At 35.7% G+C, this 27619-nt stretch overlaps 1 protein-coding gene across 1 annotated transcript in view; it reads left to right on the top strand.

Annotated features, from left to right (window-relative positions):
- CDH18 (cadherin 18) overlaps nt 1–27289 on the top strand; it is a 273391-nt gene extending 246102 nt beyond the window's left edge. Inside the window, exons 10-13 of the mRNA XM_074873928.1 lie at nt 5139–5260; nt 11691–11808; nt 24512–24763; nt 26255–27289. Of these exons, the coding sequence (XP_074730029.1) occupies nt 5139–5260; nt 11691–11808; nt 24512–24763; nt 26255–26745 (983 nt within the window). The 3' untranslated portion in view covers nt 26746–27289. The remainder of the gene's footprint in view (nt 1–5138; nt 5261–11690; nt 11809–24511; nt 24764–26254) is intronic.
- Nucleotides 27290–27619: the final 330 nt, after the last annotated feature.

The following is a 27619-nucleotide window of genomic DNA, read 5'->3' on the forward strand; positions in this document are numbered from 1 at the left end:
GATCAAAATATATGTTACTTCTGATAGCACTACATGAGACTGTCATGGAGAATGAGAACTGAAGATAGAGTGGAGATGTAAAGTAAACAATAAACCTGTTAATGCTATTAAGAGGCACACTGATTTATTTTACAAGAAGTAAAATCAAAAGGCAAAAATACAAAATTAATTTCTGTTTATTCTGAAACACATGAAAACAACATGTAGGCATCTTCTAGGCATCATAGATTTTCTTCTCTGTTTCTACCTGGGGAAAGGTATGATGAAGATAATCCTACATTGTCATCTGAATATGGTGTAGGGTATGGCCCTTCCTGCCTACCAAAGTGGGTCCCCAAAGAAGAGACAGCGCTTGGGATCACATGACATTTCCCTGTTCAGGGCTTTGTGAATCAGTACCAGAATCTCAAAATGGACAATTCTGACCACAGAATCAGTATATCTTGTGGTGCCTTGATCTACTCAGGAGGTGAGCACCAGTGTTGTCTATAAGCTGCAGAATTTTATTTGCATCAAGGCAGAGGGAGTTGACAGCTTGAGATCACTGAATGTTTTACATCTGCTGCAGTCCTATATTTCCTACTATTGCTACTGCTACCACTACTAGCATGATCCAAGAGAAGTGATCAGTGCCTTCAGGTTTGTGTGCATCAGTGAAAAGTCAAATTTTGCTATAAGAAAAAATAAAACATTTTCTAGCCAACTTCAGGTAACAATATTTAAAGATACCCACTATCTTAATAAAGCAGAATAGAACATTACACTTATTACTAGATTCTGCATAATTTTCTCCTTGACAGAAATCTTAGTTTATAACATATACAGCATCCTGAATTAAACCCAGTATTTTCTGAATCTTACTGCTCTCACTTACATACTAGACATACTTTCATAATTTTAGTTCTGTTTCTGTAGTATATTTTATCCTTCCTAGATCTACTCTAGGAAGATCTACTCTAGTCCTCTAATGTGTCAAAACTAATCATTAGAGAAGTGTGATGAGTGCTTTCTACTTCTCTTTAAAAAAGTACTGGAATAGTAGTTGAACTCCCTAAGTATTGGTTTGCCTCATAAGGACTCAAAAAGATGTCAAAAGGAGAAAAAACAAAGTTGTTACTGTACTGATTAAGATCATTATTTAACATTGCTGATGCAAAAGCATAGGCATTCATTCTAATCCTATGTTACATGAATATTTTTGTTCTAGATCATGAAAACATGTAAAATTATTCAATTTTTTAATAAAATCCTTCACTCTTTTAAAATAGTTCAGGCTGTCTCTGGGTAAAATTATTCACTCAGCTTTCATAATAACTGTTTAACTACACCATTCTAACTTAAAAATAACTCAGAGTAAATGAAAAGCAAAAAACCGAAACCACAAAAGACTGTTGATGTCAGGACTGCTATTCTCATGTCATTCAGGTGGAATTTATTTTCATAAAGCCCATGGGAATTTTATTTCTATGAAAAAGAAGTCTCAGACAACAGTAGCTGTATTAAAAAGCTTTCTTCTTAAACAGGGGGTTTAAAGTTTGCCCACAGAAATTAATGGAAGAGAAGATTCAAGGCTTCAGACTGATTGTTGATAGGGACTTCTGTAAGTTCGCAGTGGACTTGCTGGTGGAGGCGCTGATACTCAATGAAATTGATTTACTTCACAGATATTTAGTATTCTGGCAGAACTATTTATTCTGGGAAAAGTCTCAAGCATAAGAAAGCAAGTCCCTAGCATAGGTGAATCACAGCAATGTTTCTGCTTCAGTTACCCCTTAAAACAGTGAGCAATCACTTTGAAAAATCTACTTTTGAGGCATAATGCTAATAGGACACAGAATGGATCTGGCTGTTCTATAGTGCGCAGGCCTGAAATATATGTCAGCACTGATTATCTTAAAACTGGAAATCTGCCAAACTGCTGAAAGAAATTTATATAATTAACAAAAATGTACTACTAAAAGGACCAGTTCTCAGAGTGGTTTGGAGATTGCAGGTGAGTTGTACACCTGAAAAAGATTGGAGCTTATATTTATTTTATAATAAAACAACAAAACCAAACCTTAAAAAAAAGTTTGTAAGGTCCCTCTTAATTCATTCTTATTCTCTCCCTCCATTATAAACTGTGCTATCATCTTTCATGCACATTTATGTAATATACACTATCTGACAAACTTCAAGATTGTTTTGGTAAGTGGTGTTAATATTTTCCCTATTAGCATTTTGTAGTGAGTAGGATGTCAATATGGAAATTTGCCTGCAAATGTCAATGATCCCATGAGGTAACTGCTTCCAAAAAGATACTAATAACACCTTGTGCATTAAGAACTCTTTTGAACTGGTAAGATTTGAATTCTTTGTACCGCAAAGCAGATGCAGAACAAATAAAGGTGAAAATCTCTGAATCTCCATGAAATCTCTGTGAAAATAATGCAGATTTAACAGACTAGAGTAAGACTGCACTGGATAGTAGTGACAGGCATACAAGAGGACACATTCAAGATCAGGCAAAGAGATCTGATACACTGTACTGAAACAAAAGTATTTACCATTTTTTTGCCACACATTGGACTAAAAAGTTTGATTTTTCTTCCCCAGTAACTATTTCAAACATTCCAGACCTATAGAGCAGTTCTCTATCTCTGGTACACTCTGTCCTGTGCTTTTTCTGCTTTTTTGCTCCCTTCCTCTTAGATGCATTATGCCCCCTTATAGCTTAGAAGATGGCCCTGCTTTGAGCTGAAGACTGGACCAGTGACCTCCAGAAGTCCCCTTCAGCTAAGATTTTCCAGTGATTTTATGGTTATCTGATAATCACAACTTTTTTTGCCTTCTGGCAAAAGATTCTTCAGGATTTCTCTAGTATTAAAATCTTCAATTCCTTCACTATAGATTATGAATCCACTCCCAAACGGATTTATTTGTCCTTAACCCTTTACTGTGATCTCTGCCTTCCACATCCTTTCCATGCTTTTGTGTGCTCTCTCTTTATCTGCTTTGTGTCCTTCCTTTAATTGATACCACTTTCTAGTTCACATACCTCACAAACTATGTGCAAGAGCCTCCTGAACAAAGCCTCAAGAACAAAATTCCTTTGAGCCATAGGTCATCTCTAGATCATCTATGACTATATATCATGTTCTGTAATTATAGGATTTTTGTAATTGGATTTTCTGATAACATTGACAGAGGAAGTTACCTAAATGAGTTTGTAAACTATATTTCAGTGAGCAATATATTGTTCTGCACAATCTGAGGATCTACCTCCAGGGAAGGACCAAACATCTTTTGTGTTAATACTCATACTGCAGAGGGTCTCCTGGAGAGAAGATTGCTTCTTTCAGTAATAAGAGTAAAGGTAGATGAACGATTCCTTTCTCCTAACTACTTAGTGAACAGCCAAGTGTCATTCTTCCTCACCTTCACTTCATATATTCCTAGCATTTTAACATTCCTCAGTTTTCCACTGAAAGTGTTTTCTAGATAGAAGTGGAAAGCTTCAGTTTTGCATGAACACAATAAGCAGATAACCTGCTTTAGTCCCTTAGTTCACCTGTTAAAAAAGTATTCATCATTTTGGGGTAAAACTGAAAATATCAACAGCTAAGGAAAATTTCAGCAAGAAAATGGAATTTGCAAGTCTTTAAATGTCTTCTGAGTGTGTTCTTCTAACTTCTAATGCTAATGTTAATTGAGAATAGAGGTTCCTATATTATTACATCCTATTATAGTTTTCTTCCTTTTCTATTGACATTTTGATCTCCTTTCCATTCCCATTTTATAGGGATAATTGACTAAATTCTAAAAGTGAATTAAAATCATAAGGTGAACACAGACATATTAGTTAAAAAGAGAATGTGAAAAATATGAAGAGAACTTCTAAACCCCAGGCTCTTTGACTAGTATCCCAGGTGAAAACAGAGGAGGACAAATCTCTCACTTTGTCAAAAGAAGCTTCAGCATTCTCAAATATTCTTTCATTGTGAGACTATATTACTGGTGTCTTTGAAGCCAAATATGTGTCTAATCAATGTTTTTAAGAATTCTGAGCAGAGGCCATTAAAGGTGTGACAAATCTAAGGCATTTTACAAATGACCCTTTTTGACAGAAACATGACGTGGATTAATTAAGATCAAAATAACCAAGCTGAATGAGGTTTAGAGTACTAATATTTCTCTCTTTTTCTTTTTTTTTTCTTCTCATGAGCACACACAGGGACATGCAATTTTAAAATGTCAATCTGTAAGACCCCATTCTTCCATCTTGTTGCATTTGAAAGATTGACTTTGCTGTCTTCTACTGATTTAATTGGTGGAAGTAAAATGAAGTTTGTCATCTAACCGATTGACACTTATATATTCAGAAGGATTTTTTTTAGCTAATTATAAAAAGTTTTAATATATAATTCTTTCAATGAACTAAAATTTTCTAAGTACTTAGTAGTAAGAACAAGGGAATTATGGATTTTAAAGAAATGGTTTTTTTTCCAATTTTATCACGGAAAGCGTATTCTCATTGAAAGGATTCTATTTATTGTGCTGTTGGGGGGTGAACTCTTTTTGAGAGTGAGCTCTCATGAAAGTACAGATCATAGCCTAAGACACTGTTTCTTAAACATTGTTTTCTTACTGGTATGTTACTGCTAAAGCAAGACTCATTAACTACTTTGTGTAATAGCATAACAACTTGTGAGGAAGCTGAACTCAAGCTTGGGAGAGGTTTATATGTGCTTATGCATTCATATTTTCTTATTATTTTGGTATTTTATTTCCTAAACTATTTAAGGGACTGAAAAAAATTTAAAAGTGTTAATATTTTTTGTATTAGATTTTATCCAATATTGTGATAACACTTTTACATTCATCACAAAGCAATTGATCGTTTCTTAGCGTACAGTGTGACAGTATGCGATAACTCTAACAGCTTTCTCCCACTTCATTTCCAGAATAACTTGCATTTTTATTGATATAACAGTGACTTAAGACTCATACCACACTTTCCACTCTTTTTTTAAAAAATTCTTTTTCAAAACAATCTAGTTCTCATCCAGTTATTGTGTTAAGAAACCATGTTTAAATTAAGGATGTCATGGAATATTGAGTATTTCAAAAGGCTTAATACACCCTTGTGTATTTTGCAGACAATCCTGGGCTAGTGAGCCACGTTCCAGTTGGTGTTAGAATCCTGGACATCAATGACAACCCTCCAGAACTCGCCAGAGAGTATGATGTAGTTGTCTGTGAGAATGCAAAGCCTGGTCAGGTAACTCTCACAGTTATCTTTCTCCCAGTGAGAAAGAAGAATTATTTTATTTGTTAATGCCACATATGTAAGAAGTTTGATTCGGGGAACACACACCATAATTCTTTCTACTTTCATTTTCGTATTTCACTTTTGATTCAACTTTTTAACTCTATGAGGCTGAAGGGAGATCTGGGAATTTGTTCAATATATCTTTCTTGTTCAATATATCTTTCTGCAACTAAATACCCAAACTATCTTCAGTAAAGATAGGCAAAACTTTAATCTTGTCAGATAGTGATGGAATTTGACAAGCCACTATCCTGAACAAAATGGATGAAGTAAATTTAACATCTCTCATCTAGAGTGCCACATCGTAGCAAGGTTTCAAATAGAGCTCAGTGAAATGCCTGGTTAACACGGCTCCCATCGTCACTCTTTGCATGCTGATTGTCCTTGTCTGTGCAGGGTCATTATGGAAAAGATGTTGAATGGGTTTTTCACAACTATGTGCATGGGAAGGGTCAGAACTGAGACTGAATAGCTGAATCACATGCCAGCCACTGCTCCTGTGATCAATGCACTTCATTGCAGTCCATGGTTTGACAATTTTAACAGGTGCTTTTGCTTTTTTGCATAGATTGAGCTTTTACCCAGCACTCTATGCTGGTTTTGCATTATTACACATGTTCTAAGTTGCAATTGTGAGCTCACATCTTTCCTGAGGAATATATTGCTAGTAATAACAGTTTTCTTATCAAATCTTCAAAAGCAGTATACATAAATGTAATTTCTATTTTTAATGTTGACTCTATAAAAATGCTGTACTTCATCAGACTATAGGCTGATCAAATTTAACTTGACTCTAACAGTGGCCAAAACCTGACACCTATAGAGCAGTATAAGAACATGACAAGCCTGTATGATGCTTACCCCTGCTTTCCCTGGTCTCGGTCATTTGCAGATCCGATTGTGGTTTCTGTGTTTTTAATAGTCCTTTAATAATCATCTCATATGAATCTGTCTAGCTTTTCCTACAACAAACATAAACTTTTGATATCTGCTACCTCATGCAGCAAGGAATTTTACAGTTCAGTTGCATGTTTCAGGAAGACTTACCACCTTTTTTTTTTTTTTTAATCTTCTCATGCTGTCTTCAATTCCTATTTACCAGTTCTTGTGTTGGGGGAGAGAGAGAGAGACAGTGCAGTTGATCCCTACTTATTATCTCTGTGCCATTCATAAATCTGTAGCACATTGCCCCTCAGCTGTCTCTTGTCCAGACTGAAGAATCCTATTTAACTTGGACAAGCTATGATAAAGGCTTTCTAGACTTTTGATCATTCATCTTGTCCTTCTCTAAACTTTCTCCAATTCCTCTCTATTCACCTTGAGATCAGGAATCAAGATTCAAGATGCAGGTATGCAGTGGTTTATCATTCCTATCATAGTTTATGCTTCACACTATATGATGATCTCTGCTGTCTTCTCTATTCCTTTCCTAGCAATTTCTAACAGTGACTTTGCTTTTTAACCACTAGTAAGCACTGAATGCAAAAAACTGCCTGCCATAGCACCAGTATCATTAGAAGTAATTAATGGTTAGCTCGGAGATCATCAACATGTAGGTGAAGTTAAGACTTTATGTATAATGAATTTCACCTGTCTTTGTATTGCCTGGCTGCTGAGCATTGCAAGGTCTTTAGTGTCAGCCCTTCCTCTTTTCTTCCTTGAATAACTCAGTATCATAGGTAGATTTGGTGGGCTTATTATTCATACTCTTGAAGACATTTATTATTACACTGACCAACAAGTAGCCTAGCATAAATCTGTGTGGAACAGGAACTCTCTGTGACTTCCTCTCCTTGTGGAATAGACAATTTACAGAAGAGACCCTGCTTTTGAGCATTTATTTGTGCAAGGACCTTCCTCTTATCTCATGACTGCATAGTTTTCTTCAGTGCTCTCATTGAGACACCTCACTCAAAGCCTTTGAAAAATCTAAGTAGGTCTGTCTATCAACTGAATATCTCTTATTAACATGCTTATTAAAGTAAAAATAACGTTCTAAAAACCTCAAATAAATCCAAATATAGGAGAGTTAGAACTTGTAAAAGACTAATTTTTAACAAAAAAAGATAAAATCTTTTAAGCATTAATTACAATTGCTTTCAACATATTCTGATATTTTTAGAATAATATAATTTAACAATCATTGTTAAATTGTTAGAATTATAATAAGCTAAAGCATGCAATGAAGCTAACTCAGAAGTGCTCTGTTTGCTGGCAGCGTTGTTGGTGGTGAGTAGCTAATACTTCTTATTAGGAAAGTTTTAACTTTCCAATAGTAGCTTTGCAAATGGAACTTTATGAGAGAGATGTTTAAAGGATAGAATAAGTTTTACTATAACAGCATTTGCTCCTGATTTGGGTCAGTGTTGTATTTCTCTCTGAGCTACTGTTGCAAGCATCAATGATTCCTGACCTCTGTAGCATTGCAGTTTAACACCAAAGAGTACTGCTACCATGAAGGACTCTACAAGCAGTAGTTTAATATGAAAGGCTGGATCAGCATGCTGTTGTATTCCTAAACTAAAAGGACTCCATTATGTACATGACATGCACTATTCTTTGCATTGCATAACAAGGCTTCAGAAAAGATTGTGACACCACTGCACTGTACAAAAAACAAATCAAAACACAAAAGTACATGACTCTTACTCAGAAGATCTTACTGTCTAGTTTAAGAAAGAAAATGACAGTGTTCAACAAATATTAAGGAGGGACAAATAAACAAGGATTACTGAACAAGACAAGTGTTCCATATGCTAAAAAGCATGCCCAGCTGGATGGTTTTGAATTGTTGAAAAGGAAGTATTTAGTCTGAGTTATCTATCAACTTGTGAGAAAGATTCATAACATTTATCATTAAGGAACAAATTCTGTCAGGTACTGCCAGGCACTTCTGCTTGACTAGTGCTTTAAGGTTAGGCTCCAGCCCCGCACTACCCTGTAAGAGTCCTCCTTTCTTTCCTCAGAACATCTATTTTGAATTTATTATGTACAAGATAAACTAACGAATAGTTTGTCATAGGAATACTTTTTGTGTTTGCTTGTTTATTTTCAGAAGAGGCTTCTATGGAGAGAAATCAAGAGTATCATTTAATTGTACAGCCTCTGTCTCCTGCTTCTTTTTCCTTCCACAGCTCAATTTATTTACTTTAAAAAAAAAAAAAAAAAGCCAATAAAATTTAAGGACTTAAGTGCTTAAATGAACCTTTGTAAGTCATGTCAAACAGAAAATGTTTGTGAGAAGATGATAATTTCCACACTGAAATGACCACTTGTCAGATCATTTGTTCTCTCCTCAACAGTCATCTTGTTGAGAAGATAAACTGTCTTCAACAGCTTTCAGGTGAAACCTGGTAGATATTACATATTAAAGTAGATAAAGCATCTCTGATTTGATCTTAGATAGTATCCAGGCTTGCAGAACTCTGACTTCTAGAAATATACTGATTTCGTGAATGATTGTGAAATTTAGCCAATGTAGTAAAAAGAAATTTTGCAATCTTCTACAAAGTGAACTTACAAATGAAATTTTCCTTTGTTTCAAATGCAACTTGTTTTATTATTTTTAAGACCATCAGAACAAAGATGTTAAAAAAGTTTAAATGCTTTGTTTTGGAAAGTGAAGGAGTAAAGTGTTGACAGTTTTCTGAATGTTTCCAAGTTCAGTGTTTGTCCTGACCGACTATGAACCTGTTAAAATATCTGACTAGATCTGCTAGTCATATCTGCTATAGCACTGCAAAGACAACATTTTTCAGGGTGCTTTTTAGAGCAATAATATAAAAAGTTGTGATAATAGTGAGAAGTTTCCCTGACACTGTAAATTTTCCCATCACTGTAAATTAACACAGAGGTGTGTGTACATGTGCTTGTACACACACACACAGAGAAAGAACTTTTTCAGAATCGGGGTGTATAAATATTGTGCTTGCCAACATGAATTACCTCACTCTGGATGCTGTTATTTCTAATAGCCAAAGGAAATCAATGTTAGCTAGCAAGGAACGCCTCTGCTATAAGTTTATTGTGTGTATGTTTACTTGTTTATTGATTCAGATCTGAAAAAGATTTGAGTAGAATTTAGCACGTGCTCTCTCTTCAATTAGTTCTCCTCTGTTCTTGAAATTCTTTCTTGCCAACTCTTGCCTTTAAAAAAATAGCATAACCCTTCAGTTTCATTGCTTCAGTGCTGTCAAGTGAGTTTTACAGCAGCTGGGGTTCTGTGCCTAGATTTTTATTTTAATCAGCTTTGGTAAGGTGCATGTTAATGTCTGCTAATAGGCCATTAATTAGTTGACCTATTAATTAGAAAAGGGTTAACAGTACATTTGGGGTGGGTGTCAAGAGATCACACACTTTTGTTCCTCACTTCTGAATGAATGTCTTAAAAATCTTTTCCTCAGAAAGGAAGAGCCTTTTCTGAACAGTTCGAACTTTCTGTCAAAAATATTTTGACCTGTCCTCTTACACATACAATGTCTATTTTCCACATGGAAAAGTATGATTTCTGTACCATCTGGTGCTATGCTTTTTACATATGTTGATGAATTCAGGGGATACTTGAATTTCCATGTGTGAAATCAGGGAATATAGACAGTATATTTTGTTGAGTTTTAAAATTAGTCTGAAAGCCAAATAAATTTTATACTAGTTTTGTGGCACTGAGGCCTCAATCAAAGGTATTTTTGTTGCAAAATGACATGGTTTTGAAGCAAGAGTCTGTAAAATGTCACTGATTGTTTTATGCAAGAGAGGGCAACTGGATGAAAATTTATCTACTAGGCTGTCAAAGAAAGCTGAAGATGCATGGCAAAATGACTTATATTTCACTGATAAACAGCACTGAGGATTTACAAACAATATTTAATGAATTAATATATTTTTTCAAGGTCTTTCTGATTTTTTTTACAGCTACGTATAGTTTTTAACAGTATTTTTAGTATTTGAATAATAACAGAAACTGATTCTCTTGAAAATATTCTTCCATCAACTTTTTTTGGTCTCACTTTGCCTTATATTATTTCAACATTATTAACTAAATATATCTAGCTAAGATAAGCTTTTACTTCTGTTTTTGCATGGTAGTTGTTTCAATAACAGATATGCTGCCTTTGCAAAATTCAATAGAGAACAACTAGCTTTTGTGAAACTCTTTCACGAATATTGCCCTGACTTTGGTAAACTGCATGATTATAGATGTTTCAGATTGATCTTATTCTGCTACAGTTCAGCAAAAAAGTATTACGACAAACTTTCAAAATATTCTCAGCAATTATCGTCAGTATTGTTAATTGTCTCAGGTCAATATCAGGTACTATATTGTATACAGTCAATGGAATAAGCATTGTACTCTGTTGACTTTAAAATGTATTTGTTTCGCTTCTCTTATGTGAATGGAGGTAGCAAGCTGTGTGCTGCCTTTTAAACAGATCAAACCACTTGAGCCAGTATTGTTTATGCTTCAGTTTCAGTCCAGACAGACTACAGCTGAACGCTGAGCAGAAAAATTCTCATTAAAAGACCACTTCTCCTCCCCCTTTTGCGTTTCCCTTGGGATATCTATCAGCTCTGTGCAGCAGTCTGTGTGGGCTTCACTGCCTATATCACAAGACCAACTTTTATTAAATTCTGCTTTATCACTTGAGCTTCCAGACCCAGCATGAAAATGAAAGCAGAGGTAGCAATATTGCTTGGTCACACATTCCAACAACTTAGCTCAGTTTTACTTGAAAGTAAATTTTAAAAGCCACCAAGACTTTCAAAGACAAACGTTCTACCTTTCAAAAATACCTCTCCCATACATGGTGGCTAAATCTAATTGTGTTTCCTTTGGACAAGCCAAACTAAAACCAAGAGTGGCTTCTGTTCTTCCTGTTCTCCAGCACTTTAAAACTGATTCTTAACAGGAATTTTAAACAGAGAGCTGGTATTTTATACCTGCCATTTTGGTTGAATAATTATTTTTCCTAACTAATATTGTAGTGCATATAATTATTGGGATGGCAAGCAGATCATGCTCTGCATAGACCATGCTGGTTCAGCCTGAATTTTGGCTCCATAAAGCCAGATGTTTATGTGAAACTGTAATTCTTTCTGAAAGTCACCAGGATGCAATGCAAATAGTGAAAATCTGTACCAGGTCCTGACCATATCAAAATGTCAGATAGAAGCTTCAGATGCTTTTATCTAGCTCTGAAGTGTGGTTCCTAAAATATTTCATGCTAGAGAAATCAAGCTAATGGCCCAGTCATTTCATCAGTTGAATTTAGCAGCAGTCAAGTAGAAAATTAAAATAAGCTAAGTTTGAGAATCCTCCTGAGGTCAGGTACTATTTGGGTCAAGTTCATTTCAACACATTCACTGTTAATTTTTATTTCAGGTTATTCAGACTATCACTGCAACTGACAAAGATAACTCTGCAAATGGGGCAAGATTCCATTTTTCCCTTGATGAAGGGCTTTCTTTGAATCCCAACTTTACTCTAAGGGACAATGAAGGTAAATTAAACACACAAATTTCAAAGAAATGGGTCTCTGTTTTGTCTGGGATGTCTCACTGAACTGAAAAATTTCCTTGTGTTTCTTGACAGAAGGGGAAAACTGTAATCTGTCATCACTGAACTGGGTGATATCAAGGACATGGTGTATACAACATATTGCAAACTATGAAAAATCAGATATTGCATTTTATTTTTATATTCCATTTTATTTTAGCATTTATACTTCATACATTCAGGAATGTTTTTAAAAAGTGGATTAATGGAAAAGGTATTGGCAGTTTGGTCTACTTCTACGTGAATAGCACTGAATGTGTACTGTCAAAGTTATTGCCTGTTATTGCTTAAAGGACAAAATAAGAATTTAAGTGACATAAAAAGTCGAATTCATGCTTACTTTTGCAGATATGATACCAAGAGCAGGTCCTTCAGTGCCTTCTGAATGATAGTGTATCACTTCATGCCCTTCCTAACAAAGTGTGTCTAAAAAGTACAATCAGAACTTCACAGCAGATAGGCCCAGAAGGAAAAGGGCCTTCAGAGTCACTCAGCCCAAGTGTTTCTGAACATTTCTCAAAACAAAAAACCATCCAGCCTTTCCAAAAAACCCCAAATCAGCCTTACTCTTTGTTGAGTATTGCCTCATGTTTTCCATTATGCAACCTGATGAAAATGAGAGTAAACTTTAAATGCTTGTCTGTAGCTTTTGTCTTGAGCTTTTATGTATGTGTGTATTGTGTGCTTTTGTTTGTATCCATATGTGGAAGTGTGGAGGGTGTATGTAGCTTTATTTTACGGTCGAATTTTTTGCAGTAGTACCGTGGAATACCTTCTGAGATCTTACACATCACTACTCATCTGTAATGATTGAGAAGCATTAACTCCATCATTGGTACATATGGTACATATAAACTATATTCTTTACAGCTATTTCTTATCTGTTTATAAAGCCTTTCAGGGAAGGAGACTGCATAATCTTCCTAAAGAATCTGTTCCAATGTTTATATTTACAGCAGAAAAAAAAAAAAAAATCAAGTTATGCTATTTGTTTGGACTAGATTCACGGCCCTCATATTGTGATTCCAAAAGAGATCAATCCACTATCCATCAATATTTAAAAAAAAACCTAACAATATTTGAAGGACTAATTCATATATTAAAAATATTCCTTAAGTGATGACTCCAGCCCTTTCCCAGATTAATACATCAATTCCACTCAGATTGTGATGGAGCATTATAGCAAAAGTCAGAGGGCTGTTCTGAAATAAAGGAAGTGTACTGTTGTGTATTTTTGTATTTGAGTCTAAAATTCATATAAAATCATTGAGTATTGGACTGTGATCTCATGTGGGAGATGATGACCATGTTCATTTCAGTGCAAGACGCTTATATAAAGATGTGCTTTTGAATAACTCTTAAAATTGTAGTTCATGATGAAGTAGATATTTTATGGTTTTGAACATATTTCAGTCAGGATCTGTACTATATGTGTTTATTACCAGTGGAAAATGCTGTGTGTGGAAAATGCTTTAAGGATTGCATATCAACATAAGTTATTTACCTACACAGATTTATAAGAGGGTGAGAACTTTTCATAAATATCTAATGCAGCAGTGTCATGCTTTGGATATAAGTATGCAGCAATAAGTATTTGCTGCTTTCTTGTTACCTCCTCAAGAGCAGTGAGGAATGACTTTACCACCAACGGCAGAAGGCAGTGTTTGGACTATCCCAAACTGGATTTGGCAGGGGGGAGTAGGGGAAGGAACTGAAAAAGGTGTCCTTTATGGTAAAGGCCTGTTGTGCATTATGTTTTTATTTCACTTAAGGAGATACAAAAAGTAAGTATGAACTTCCTGTAGCATCTTGCATAAAACATCTACAGATACAGAGACTCCAGAAATGCAATTTTCAATTTGCCTGTATAATTAACACAATGTCAGTTTAACTCGAGTCCCTTTATTGGGACCTTTTCTTTGTGATACAATGTCTATGTAACAGTGAAACACTGATAAAGTGCATTGACAATATCCAGTTATCTATCATTTACGACTTTCATATTTACTATCTATTCCTACTCAGAAATGGAATTTCTGTTGCTTTCTGTACTAGGAAATAGCTGAGAGATGGTGGGCAGAAGAGGCTTTTCTGATGTCTTTGACAAGTTTGCACTTTTGAAAACTCATATTTTTGAGCATCAGCCGTTAAAAAGAATCAGAATGCTCTTAACACAAGATAGCTGTTATTTTAACTCTGGATTTAATCATTCTATAAAGGCTGGCATCCTTGGAGGGTTTTATTTGTTTGTTTGTTATGTTTTTTAAATAAAAAACTGCAGCAATTACCTTAAGAGAGTTTTCAGTAATGTTTTGCAGAATGATAAAAACCAAAATCTTGATATCACATTGAAAGTGGTAGCTGTACCTGTCACTGCAAAGCTATATTTCTCTTGCCGTCATCTCTGGATCCAGTCATCCTCTCCTTTTATTTCTTCAGGACAAAGGTTTCATTTCACAAAAAATCTCAGTAGACATTTTCTTCCCTTGTTTTCATAACTCAGAATAACAGAATTCTGATCTTTGAGCCCAAATACACTATTGTATGAATGTTCCCCTACTCCATTGTCATCAGTAGAGCTACAAGATCAAAAGACTCTACAGCAGTGAATGGGATCTTTAGATATTTACACTTATATCTATGCACTTTGACTGAAATCTAGAGGACTTGCACAATCATAAGATTTTGAAGTTTGTCCCTACCTACCTGTACAGACTGTAGCAATATACAGTCTCAGCATGTGTATGATTCAGGTCAATAATATTCTGTGGCTTCAGCAGAGAAAATAGATATTAAAGCATCAGTTCAGATAACTGATCATATGACCAGTTAAACTTTTATCTCTTGGGCCTGAAGTCTTGCCTTTACTCAGTAACAATCCACACTGTTAAACTCCAGCCTTTGAATATGCACCCTCATAATGCAGAGCTTAAAACCCTCAGGGAAACATAGGTCAGGAGACAGCTGCAGGGCTACACCAAATATGCAGTCTAGCAGAACCTAGGAGTTGCTTGGATCACCTGCTGGATTCTGTTGGTGTTTACAATTTTCATTTAAAAAAAAAAATGGAAAAGACAGAATATGTTACCTTCTCCCCTACTGACTGGATGCTTAAGCTACAGTAGATCCTTTGTTGATATTTTAAGTTTTTTATATGCTGACAAAATAGTCTTCAGACAGAGTAAATGCTTAAGAATATGAACAAGAGGACAGTCAACAAAATGATGCAGTATATGTACACATGTAAGCAAGACAGAACAAGGGCTGCAATAGAATTTCTTTGCTATACAAAGAAAACACATTGTTGTAACAATTTCCTGCAATTTTAGAGAGAATACCTGGAGAAGATGCCTTTTTGTTTCAGAATTGTACTTAATGGAGGCTTTTTTAATTAAACAGGGCTGTTTACAATTTATTCTGTTCAGAAAAATGTCACAATTTCTATTACAACGTGGGTAGCCAAATACTTTTTCAAGTATTTGGAGGTGCTTTTATGTTGCCGTTCAGATGTTACATAACTCAGTTCATTGTTGTCTGTGTTCTTTGTTTTTTCAGAAGTTATCACAGATAATTTTTTAATGCTTTTTTCACTTGTGTGTAATATCTTAAATTTACACTTTTTGCCTAATAAGAAATATCTGCTTTTGATGTCCCATTAAAAATCTGCCAGGGCAGTATGGGACTAAAACCACTTTCTGTTGGGGAATCAGAGGAAATATGAAAGAACTTCTTCACATTAGAACTGTTTTGAAGTACTGAATTTTAAAAATATACCTTTTCTTATCCTGGAAGAATCAAAGTACTTTTCCAGATGCTGAAAGACTGGTTGATATATTTGTCAAAATTTGTTAGTTTGATGGAAAATGCATGTGAGCATATGTTACTGTTATGATATACCTAACCTTTAATATATAAACACATACATTTGCATAGTGTCTCTCTTTCTCTCTCTCTGAGTATAAAAAAATCATTCCTTCTTTCTGCCTATTTTGTTACCTACTAGAGACCTCTTTCAGAAGTTCAACAACACTTTTCAGGGGGCTGGCAAAAGATTTAACCCTCAGAGAACAGTTCACTTAGGTGCAAGAGAACATCTATGATTTTTATGCACTTACAAAGCACTGTTTTGCTGGTGGTATTTTATGTCACAAGATATACAGTCTACCATGGATTCCTCAATGGGTATTGTAAATTTCCTGGACAATAAGGGTTTGCGCAGAGACTGTGCACATTCACCCAATGCCACCAATAAGATTTGTACATTCTCTTACTTTAATAAATTGAGACTGCCGACTTCTGAAAGTAGACAAAGTTTACCTTACTTTCAAGGAAGAACAGCTCCCTAGAGAATGCTTAGCATTTGTTCTCCTCTCCTTTTATTTCTTCAGGCCAAAGGTTTCATTTCACAAAAATATTTGCAGTTTTATTTTTCCCCTCTGTCCACTTTTCTCAAAGATCTGGCCTTTTGAAAATTGCCCAGTGATGGAGAATATTCTGGAGTTGGAACAAAGGTAGGTCATGTTTTTCTGATACTATCCCTTTGGAGATTCCTTTTTCTTAATGTTATGCCACATGATACTTTAAAACCCACAGAAGTAGAGACCTGTTTTTCTATAAAATCTGGAGCACAATGAATTCAGTGGCATTTGTATAAAATGAAATTTGTAATGTGTTCATCCACCCATGCCTGTGATGCAAATTAACATTTTTCCTGTGTCACAAATCAAAAAGGAGTAAAAAAAAAAAAAAAAAAAAAGATCAGTTTTACTTGGCATTGCTGTTATTTGGGGAGAGAGCAACTTCCAGAGAGTAATTCATCCTACCCCAGCGTGAAATCCCTTGCAGAAGTTCCTGTCTATCTGTTTTTCCCTGATATGTGCAAAATTCTTACCTCCAACCATATTGCACAAGACATCTGTAGCAGGCCAGTGAACTGACTTTAGAGCTTTAAAGTTGCAAATAAGCATGCCAGATACCAGACGATGTCTTAGTTGCTCTAGAGCATCTGAAGTGGCATTGAAAAAGATTAGATTGAAATCCCCGCTTTGCAACCCAACATGAGTGGGAAACAGCTACATATTTCCTGCCTTCATTTACATCAAAGCGACGATTGCTCTCGTTATGTATATTGCAAGTTACTACTGCCATTCCATGAAATATCATCCTGTAAAGAAGACAGGTTGTAACTTGACAGAAATGGTATCTGAAAAAGTGCAAAGTCAGCTTTATACAAGGTGACTGTAAGTACAGTCCATAGAAGTGCTGTTACTGTAAACGTGTTGCATGTCTGAGCAGATATTATCACTGAGTCAACATCTGAAAGTCAAAAAGGAATTCTACCACAAGTATAAAGGAGAGAAAACCAGGACTAGCTATCATAGAGGGAGATATTTTTCTTCCTTGGGTGTCTGAACATCTTTGATCATTGTTTGATTTTAAAAAGTTGGATCTAAGATTGATCAGCTAGGTAAGTTAGTGCATAGTGTATAGGTTCTTTATGCATGTCTTTTCAGTGCTGCTACCTGTTGGTGTTTCACAAACCAACCCATAGCAAATAACCATGTTTCAGGCCCCAAAAGTCTTATATGTTGCTTTTCATTGTTGCTACCGACTGAACTAGAAATTGGTAGTAGCTTTTTGCCCATTGGCAATAGCTTTGAAACAAGCACAAAATAAAAATAAAAAAATTACAAGAGTTATCAGTAAGGAAATGAAAGAGAAATGCCTATCAATATAGTCCCACATAAACAAATTAACTGCTCTAACTTTAGAAATACAAGAAATGCAAATCATTCCAATATATTTTCTTTGGTTTTAATTAGTTATGACTTCTCAGAAAATTTATAGAAGTTGAACTGCTGATATAAGCAGAGCTGAAAATTAAAACACGCCTTAAGCTATAAACAGATTTTTACTCTCTTTTTTTTTTACTTCCATTTCTCTTGTGTCTGCCTGTAATGTATAATGTCAAAGGAATTCTCAAATTGTGAATAATAAATGAGTATACTCCAAATTGCTCCAGTAGTCACCTTCCATGGTGTTATCACTGTATCTCAGCTTCCTTGATTTTCCTGTGACCTCCTTTCTTTTCTTAGTTCAGAAGCTTAATCCAAAAAGGTAGAGATGATGGAAAGAGGAATGTGATAACAGCCTTGTATACAGTGTGCAGTCTGGCTTAATAAACTACCACATCTTCCAAGTGTGAAGAGCTGATGCACAATTTCCCATATGTAACTTCAGATCCACTTGAGATGAATCTTAAATTCTAATTGCCATGTTTGTAAAGCACAGCCCAAATTTTAGAAAGTTTAGATCATGAAATGAGACAATTCCACAAGGAATCAGATAAATCTTTCTTTCCCTATGTTGGCGTTGTTAATTTTCCTTAGAAGTCAGCCCTTTCACCTCCAGTGAGTCCTGGTTCTTATCATACTTCTCAGGGGTGAAGTTCACAGTTTAAATCTATTGAGATAAAAAGATCTTTCCTTCCAGGTCTAGAAGAATCAGATCTGTAGTTCTCATCATCCTAGTGCTATTGCTGCTATTCTATACACTTCTTTTCCCTGTCTATATGCTGTATCTGTTTTCAGGTATCAAAGCAATTTCTCAATCCATGACTCCTCTCCTCCCTTTCAAACTAGCTTTGTTGATATAACTTTTTTTTTAATTATTTTTTGTTTCCCTCAGTAAATGCTTTCCTAGGTCATCAGTGTCTGTCTTCATACTTGGCTGCCTGTAGCTTTTACAGTGTGGGGGATTTTTTTGTTTCATGATAAGATTCTTCTCTTAAAAGTTGCTGTCTTTCTGGTTCTTCTCTCAATGGGTCCTCCAGCAGTTTTTGATAAGGAATGTAAACAATTAAAACATGGAAGCTTTGAACATCAGAATAGCTGTCAGGATGCATTTGTTACTGCAGTTTGGCTAAACTTTTAGTGTCTATTAATTTTGTTGATATACCTTTACATAGGATTGTCCTCAAGAATAGAGCGCTGAATGGAACATTAGAGACATGATTTCTGTATTAAGCCAATGTCATTAGCTTTGGCCATTTTCCACTATCCGTGATTCTCAGTGATCTTCTGAAAATCAGTTCTTAGGTGCAGTTTCCTTCTCTGTAAGAATGTTAGAGATCTCATTGGTAAAGCATTCTAAAAGATTTAATGAGAAAGAAAAGTATGTGAGAGCTGAGTTATTTTACAGCATTTTATTTATATGTACACAAAGGCATGTGCTAAGTTACTATATGTAACTCTGTAATAGTGGGAGTAATAGTGAGAATTAACACCTCTGATGATACTGGGAACAGAAAATTTCCATGCCAGTGCCCAAATGATTACAATTTGTGAAACTGCATTGAAGGAAAAGCTTTACAATGTTTCTTTGAGAATGCTTATAATTGTGTTGGTTGTTACAGAATCTCCTGGGTATATGTCATATTGCATCTGCTTCTACAGAAATCTAGTTATTACTCAAGAGAATGCAAATAACGTGAATTCACCATAGTAAATTTTTGAAATTAAAAATTTGATTCTGGCTCCTTTGCCTAAAATTGTGTCTTATACTAATATTTAATTCTATGATGCTAATGATACGAGAAAAACAATTTAATATTGAAAGAAGAAATATTAAAAGAAAAAATATCTTTTTTTTCAATTTGTATTTATTTTGTGTAGTATAAAAATGTCAGTTCTTTGTTTGGCAAGACCTCCCACCCCAGAGAAACATGGTTTAATTATAGTTTTTTTCAGATTATTTGAATTGTCTAGTTTGTCCATGTTGTCATTTTGGTCTTCTATTTTTGTTTTTCTCACAGTTTTCATTTATTTTCCTCACAATTTTTCCCCCATCTGTCCACAGTTATCCATATAGCATACATGCTCACATCTCAATGCTCTTTCCTTTACTTCTTTGCCAATAGTCTCTCTGCTTAAATCCTTTCATTACTGCTAGATTCCTGCTCAGGATTCCTCACTTTTTCTTCATTATATTTGGTCTCTGATGCTTTTCTTTTCAGCCCACATTTTCATCACTGCTTCTGTAGCTATATGGTGATACTGCATCATTCACTGTTTTTTTTTAGATTTATACCAGAGGATGGGAGGAGGAGGTTATGCTTTCCTGCTCAGATTTGAATACTAGGCTTTCTTTGGTTATAGGTCCAGGAAGATTCACATGGACAAAATTTTGTAGGATTTTCTTACTTATATGGACAACGAAGCTTAACTGAAGTGTTTGGGTCTTATAGATACCACAATAGAAACAGAGTATTAAGCAGAATTGAAAGACTGTTTTTTTACTGGTAATAACACTTGCTGTCACCTTTTGGATTTAGCAGTATAACATCTGAGAATTTTTTCTCTTAGGATGAGAGACATGGCAGATGTTAATATTAATGATTAGCTCATGGATATAATGTCACTTACTACCAATAGGGAATTACATTTCAAGCTGAGTCCTTGAACATATCCTTAGGTTTCTAAGGCATTATTTCTGGATAACCTTGTTGTATGATTGTCATTATTTGTTGTAACTTGAAATATAATTCCTCTTAGAACTGTCACTTCTTTAAAATTGCTTTCTCTTTCAGTTGATAAGTACATGTGCTAAAAAGTGCATATGGGAGTGTTGCACTTCTCTAATGACTTCAGTGAGATTTCTAGGTGACCACTCAGATTTTAGTTTGTTGTGGTAGTATTGGTGCTGAGGGGAAAAAAGAACAGCATCCCACAGAGTAAGACAGGACTGTGACTGTTTTCTTGCAATGAAGCTTAATAACACAGACTGTGTACATTACATAGCACTTGGCCTTGTAGCTTCTCTGGACCCTGTGTAGTACCCAGTGGAGCTGAGATTTCATTATTGTGTGGTTTTTTCTCTTCTGAGTTTATGAAATAATGTGAAAGTTGCATTGCAGCACAACAAAGCAATGTTACCATGTCATGAAAGGAAGTTATGTGCTGCACACTGTGTAGCACAAGGCAGTTTAGGGATGCTTAAGGATCCACAGGCTGTTGGAGTAATATTGAAGCACTGTGTAAAATGGGAGGAGACAAACCTGGTGCACTCTTGTCCATACTGTCTGCTGGGAAGGGTCCCTGGTGTATGTTAGTAACTCTGACTGTGGCTGGGTTTTATGTGAGAGAGTCCTAGTTGGCCCAGATCAATAAAATACCAGGGACAGTTCTAAAATTTAGCAGCATGAACATTTGGTGTTCCAGAGATCGTACTTGTTCCCTGGTCTTGTTTTGTTTAATAACCTGCAACTGCAGGAGATAAAAAGAGACATTGTTAGAGAGGAGCTCTGCTAATAATCTGTAACAAGTTGCATTTCAAGGAAGCAAAGCAATTCTAAATTGGAATCTGAACAACTAGAAAGTCAGTGGAGTTTTCATGCATATGGAGGAGGTGATGATGAAGCTTTCTTCTGAATGTAGAAAGGCAGAAGCAGCAGTCATCACCTTATATATATACTGCGAACATTAACTTCTTTTTATGCAAAATATGTATTCATTTGAAGTTCCCTACTAATCACAGATATGTGTGTTTATTTCTGCTCTTGGGCTGTATCTAGAGCTCAATCTGCAACTGCTTTGGCAGCTGACAGGCAGACCAGCTGAAGGTCATTTTGTATTCTATGGTGGTTTCCCTCTTTGAACCACTGAAGATTTTATCTGTGTCCTCCAGCAATATTAGGAAAGTTGAGAATGACAGTCTAGCACAAAAAAAATGAGTGAGTGGTAAATGGGAAATATATTTAAAAATAAGCAAGTGAAAGCTTTTTATGCAACATTATGTAGCAGAAAGATAAAACAGCTGCTTACCCCCTGATTATATGAATATATGTGCTGAAAAATTAAAAGATATGCAGGCAGTCTACATATTTGTAATATGTGTTCAATAAGATTGCTTGGTTTAGGAGTATTTTAAAATAGATTACTGAGATTGTTCATGTACTGCATTTAAATAAAAGTAAAAGACCATACATGTCTTAAAGAATAAGCTGGTCCAAATTTGTAAAATAAGACTTGGGACTTCTCTGTATATCTTAGAAATAGACAAGCAGAGCCTAGTAAAGCCTCCACGGGTAGGTCTAGTCTGTAATTATGGTCTTAAGGCCACTGCTCAGTCTGCTTTAGGGGAGAGTTTTATTTATACAATAAATGCAATCTGAATTTCAGGGATATCAAACTTGATTTCTTCAATCAGTTGACTCAATTATAACACAGAACACTTGGTTCCCTTTTCTAGTTGCAGAATAATGTGGAAATCATTTATTTCTTAACAATAAGATAATGAAAAAAATCAGCATTAATGAGAATACCAGAATATGTTTTCGTACGGTTTCACAAGCCCAGATTAAGCAATAAGGAGAAGAGTTAAAGTTTAACAGAGTTTTTATAAATATGAAAGAAATATTTCTGCATGTCATATGCTATAGATATATAGGAATCTTCCACAATCCTATATCAGAAGAAAATATTGATTTACTATATATCTTTTAATCACCTCTGTGTTGCATTTCTTCTGCAGGGTTATTGAAAACACTTTTTTATTTTGCGTGTGTGTAGTAAGTAACTTCATAGAAAAGAGTTATCATAGGTATTTTATAATCTCTATGGAAATATAATTTCCACAACGTGATGATCTTACTCTGTGTCAGATTTTTTCAGATGAAAGAATTATCTGTTCATCTCATTCTGGTTTCAATAGGTTGCTGTAAATGGAATGAATATAAATTGTATTATAAGTGGCTGGTGTCATGCCTCTAAAGAGGAAGTTGGCATGAATCTTGGGATTCAGTCATCAAAAGTATACCTTGACATGAATAAGTAGAAGAGGACTTCAAGGCCTGATGCAAATAAGTAAATTAATACAAAACATATTTTGCACCCACTGCGAGCGAGAACAATACTTAATACAACAAACTCACCGTGCTGGAGATTTTCGAGAAGATAAGTAGGGAGGGTGGAGAAGAAAAGCTAATGAATTTTAATGCAGTGGAACCTGATGCTCGGTTCTTGGCTCAGCAGCAAGGGTATCGCTTCCCACTTCATATATATTTCTTGTGTGAAACCTGTTACCAAATATATTATGTTATGATATGCTGATGTGGGGCTATACTACCAGTTTTTCTCAGTACCACTTATCACTGTGATAAGTGAGTTAAAAAGAATGTTTTAAAATTTGGCACAGAGCTTGACAGAAGATGTGGCATGAAGAGTAGTCATCTGGTAAACAGTTTGTATCAACTTTAAACAAAAAATTTAACTTCTCCATTCAAATATGCATGTAGAAAGTAATCAGTCCTACGGGCTAAAATATGCCACACTAGCTGTATTGTTGCACTAGATTTTCAAGAAGTGCCACAGACTTCATTTTTCCATAGATTATGATAAACGCATATAATGCTGTACCTACAGCGTTAAGGAAATAGAAGAAATTTTCTGGTTTGTTAATAGGAAGAAGAAACCCAGCAGACTTATTTTTGCACTTGTAACCCCTGTGTTGTTAAAAAATTCCAAACCCACAATCCCACAATTTGAAAACTGTGTGACCGTTAATCATGGACAAACAGTACAAGAGGAAAGCTCTTTTCTTCCAACTTCTCTTCCTATTTCTCAGTCCCCATCTCTCTCTCCACAACTGCTCATTTCTCTGATTTCTCACTGTCTCCAATTTTGTTTGATTTATCTATGGGCTCTTATTCAGGGGCCAGTACTTTTACAGTGGTGGCAACAAATTAAATTTTACACATATGAATATAAGATATATCTATCTATTACCATAGCATTTCTTCCCCTTCACTCTCTCTATGCCCCTTAATTTCTTGGAATTAAAGGGATATGGGTAGCATCTTACTAATCTAATTGGTGCCTGTGAATGCTCTTGCAATGTGTGTGTAATAAGCATTACTATTTTCATTGACTGTAATATATGCCAGATGAACCTGTAGGTAACATAGTAGTGACAAAATCTTACATCACATCTCCCCTTTGCTTACTTACCTTTAACCTCTACCAGTTTAGCATATATAATACCTATTCTTTTCCCCTTCCTTTCCCTCTTCCCTTCTTCCTCCTGACCTCTCCACAGCATGGGTCTTTGGCCATTGTTTTCTGCTTCGCTGTTTTCAAATGTTTTCTGAAAGCTCACTTGATCTCTAAAACCTGTCACAAATAGTAAAACATGAAAGTCTTATTTTAACTTTTACTAAAGAACATTTAACATTCTTCTGAGAATCAAGAGAATTTTATGTTGTGGATGAATTCCGCCACAGATATTCTCAGAATTCCAGGTATTTACATTTACAAGTGTCCATATACTACCAACAGCATAACATGGGATTAGAACGCTTGCAAACTGGGCCCAAAATGTTTGTCAAAGTTCATTTGTTCATTTAGACTCTAAGAAAAGTGCATTAAATAATCTTGTTTATGTATTGCTAAATACTTTCCCCTGCCTCCTCTTTTGCCTTCATCGGCCACAAATCCTGCCTGACAAATTTTAACTCTAGATTGTGCATTTTCACAGATTAGGACTGTCTAGTTTTAAGATGCCCCATGCTTCTACTCGATGGGAAACAAACTGTCAATAACATTTTTCATTTTTTGTTTCATTAAAATGATATTCTGGTTTTGATATTGTAGATAATACAGCCAGTATCCTGACAAGACGGAGGAGATACAGTCGAACCACTCAGGATATCTATTACCTCCCAGTTTTGATTTCTGATGGTGGAGTGCCCCCTCTCAGCAGCAGCAGTACTCTCACAATTAGGGTTTGTGCATGTGAGAGAGATGGACGTGTAAGAACTTGTCATGCTGAAGCTTTCCTCTCCTCGGCTGGCTTGAGCACAGGAGCTTTAATCGCAATCCTGCTCTGTGTTGTAATTCTTCTTGGTAAGCCATTTTCAGTATTAAGTAATGCTGTCCTTCCACTGGATCTCTGAGCGTGACAGGGCAGAAATTTCTAATATGATATGTTTTTGAACCAGAGGCTGCCTGGTAGTAGGAGGTAATTAGAAACACATAGCTGTGATTAGGGAGGAAAAGTTCAGCTAAAATTAATAGGGAAAGATGCCTTTAAAGTACATTTATATCTTGAATCCACTAGAAATTATTTTTCAGAGGTTATCAAGTAATTAGCACTGCAGATATTTTTGCTGTAATTTGGAAAGATTTCAAAAAGCCACTGACTCTAATTCCATGTCTAGAACAGTGTGAAAAATGGTAGAAAAGAGATGAGGAAAACTTTTTGAAATGCATTACACTGTAAGAAGCACCATTAGCACTCTACAAAAGCCAGTTCTTAATGTGGGATAAGCTGATAGCAATGCACAGCATAATCCACAGGGCAAGGGATATATGAGACTATAAGATGACTCCATTAGATAAATGCCATTGAAAGTGCATTTTTTTTTTTTTTTTCCACTAGGTCAATTTGAATGTTACCCATTATTTTTTGGGTTTTTTTTTCCTGGCAGAAGCACAACTTGCTGAGTACGTACCTATGTACTACTCGTGCCTTTCTGCATTCTTATAGAGACAGCAAGATATAATGGGAATTGCAGCATGACCGCACATAGGAGATTTTGAGGATTTTTTTCCAAAGGCTTTACATTGTCTAAAGACTACTTTCCTCACAGCTTACTTCAAAACTTCCTTGTCAGAAAGCTCTTTTAAAATGTATATTAATACATTTCATTTATCAAGTTATATTTTATCATACAAGACTGAATATTCGCAAGAGAAAAAATAAACCTTTTACATTTTAAATGAAGGACTGAAAGCCCTTAACAATGCTTCTGAAAAACGTCAGCCCTAGTTACTAATTTCTCATTTAACTGAAAGGATGTTATCCCCTTTTATATCCTTTATGAAATCCCTAGTAATCCAACTAGTGGATTTCACTGTTGGCTTAAGAAACCTCAGCAATCCCTGCAAAGAAAATATGCAGCAGAAGAGTGCTCTTTACTGACCCTTTGGAAGACTGGGCTGTATTGGAAGTTTGTAGTTTCAGTACAGCATTATTAATTTTCCCCTTAATTGTGTGGTCTCAGCCTGTTGCACTCTGGCATGTTGCTATGTCAAACACAGCTGTATGGATGTCATGGGTGCTTTCCAAGCATACAGAAACCTATCTTCAGGTACACATTACACAACAAAGGCATTGCTCACTTAGGAATAGAAGTACACTTTTCAGACTGGACAGGTTTGGTGACCCTTTGTTTTAGACACACGCCTGACATAATGATCCCAAATAACAATATTAGCCTGAAAATATTACACCTCTGTATTCATGACATAGTATCTGTTATTTCTTTAGCATATATTTACTTACCTCAGATGTAAACTTTAAACCTACTCTAATATCTGCAGTTTTCTCTTTAGCAATTGTGGTCCTTTTCATCACCCTAAGACGCAGCAAGAAGGAGCCCTTGATCATTTCAGAAGAAGACGTCCGGGAAAATGTTGTGACATATGATGATGAGGGTGGTGGAGAAGAAGACACAGAAGCATTTGACATCACAGCACTGCGGAATCCATCAGCTGCTGAGGAGCTAAAATACCGGAGGGATGTTCGTCCTGAGGTGAAGCCTGTGCCCAGGCATCATCCCTCCTCAAGCCTTGACAGTATAGACGTTCAGGAGTTCATTAAACAAAGACTGGCAGAAGCTGATCTGGACCCTAGTGTGCCCCCGTATGACTCCCTACAGACATATGCCTATGAGGGTCATAGATCAGAAGCTGGATCTATCAGTTCTCTGGATTCAGCCACAACACACTCTGACCAGGATTATAATTACCTTGGAGACTGGGGACCTGAATTCAAGAAGCTAGCTGAACTCTATGGGGAAATAGAATCAGAAAGAACAACTTAGGTGTAATTCCCAGAGCAGAGAAGTTCCTAAACAACTGGAGATATAATGACAACGGTAACAAAAAATGAATACTGTACTTGGAACTGAGCAAGTTGTACGCAGTTACTGTAGAACAAGTGCCCTTTTCATATTTGAAACTGGGTTCTCCAATTGGAAGAAAGTCAAATTTTGAAAAATACAGAAAAAAGAAGCTATTGTCCCTTGTGTATATTTTTTAATTGCTCAATAAAGTCCGTGGTACCGTATCTGTAATAATACCTAAAGTAAAGCCAAGCAATGACATTTTTATTGCAATATGCTTAACACCTTCTAAGCTACAGTAAGTTTATGGTCATGCCTGTTTAGGAAGATAGCTAATGGAGGAGCAAATCTCTTGCAGGTGGTTGTGATGTTGCATTTCTAGCTGTGCTGTAGGCCTTGTGATCCCAATGTGAGGTAGCCAATGGGGTTTACTATCAGTGTGAGAAGTGCTAACAGTCTGTTTCCTTCACAGAAGGGATAAGCCACACCTGTCCTCTTAAATAAATGGTCCTTTGATGATTTAATCTTATTGAATTAGCAGGTTGCATTGAGATGATGTCATTTCATTATGTCCTTCATAATATTTTCATCCATAACCAGCTAACAGAGGGAGGATATCATTAGCTGTTAGCTCAAACATGGCTCTAGCCCATCACTCAAGACCTGTTCTGTTACTGTGTGCTAGAGGAACTGTTGCTTTCAGTGTTGTGCTTTTTCTTTTTGTCTTTTCATGGGAACATCATTCATTTAAATGGAATGGGCCCAAAGTACTCTCTATGCAGCAAAGCAGATGAAGCATAGGCTCTTTCAATAAAAACAACAATGGCAGCACCATTAAACTATGCAGTTGTTT

The sequence above is a fragment of the Strix uralensis genome, chromosome 1, assembly GCF_047716275.1.
Source record: "Strix uralensis isolate ZFMK-TIS-50842 chromosome 1, bStrUra1, whole genome shotgun sequence".
Classification (NCBI taxonomy): domain Eukaryota; kingdom Metazoa; phylum Chordata; class Aves; order Strigiformes; family Strigidae; genus Strix; species Strix uralensis.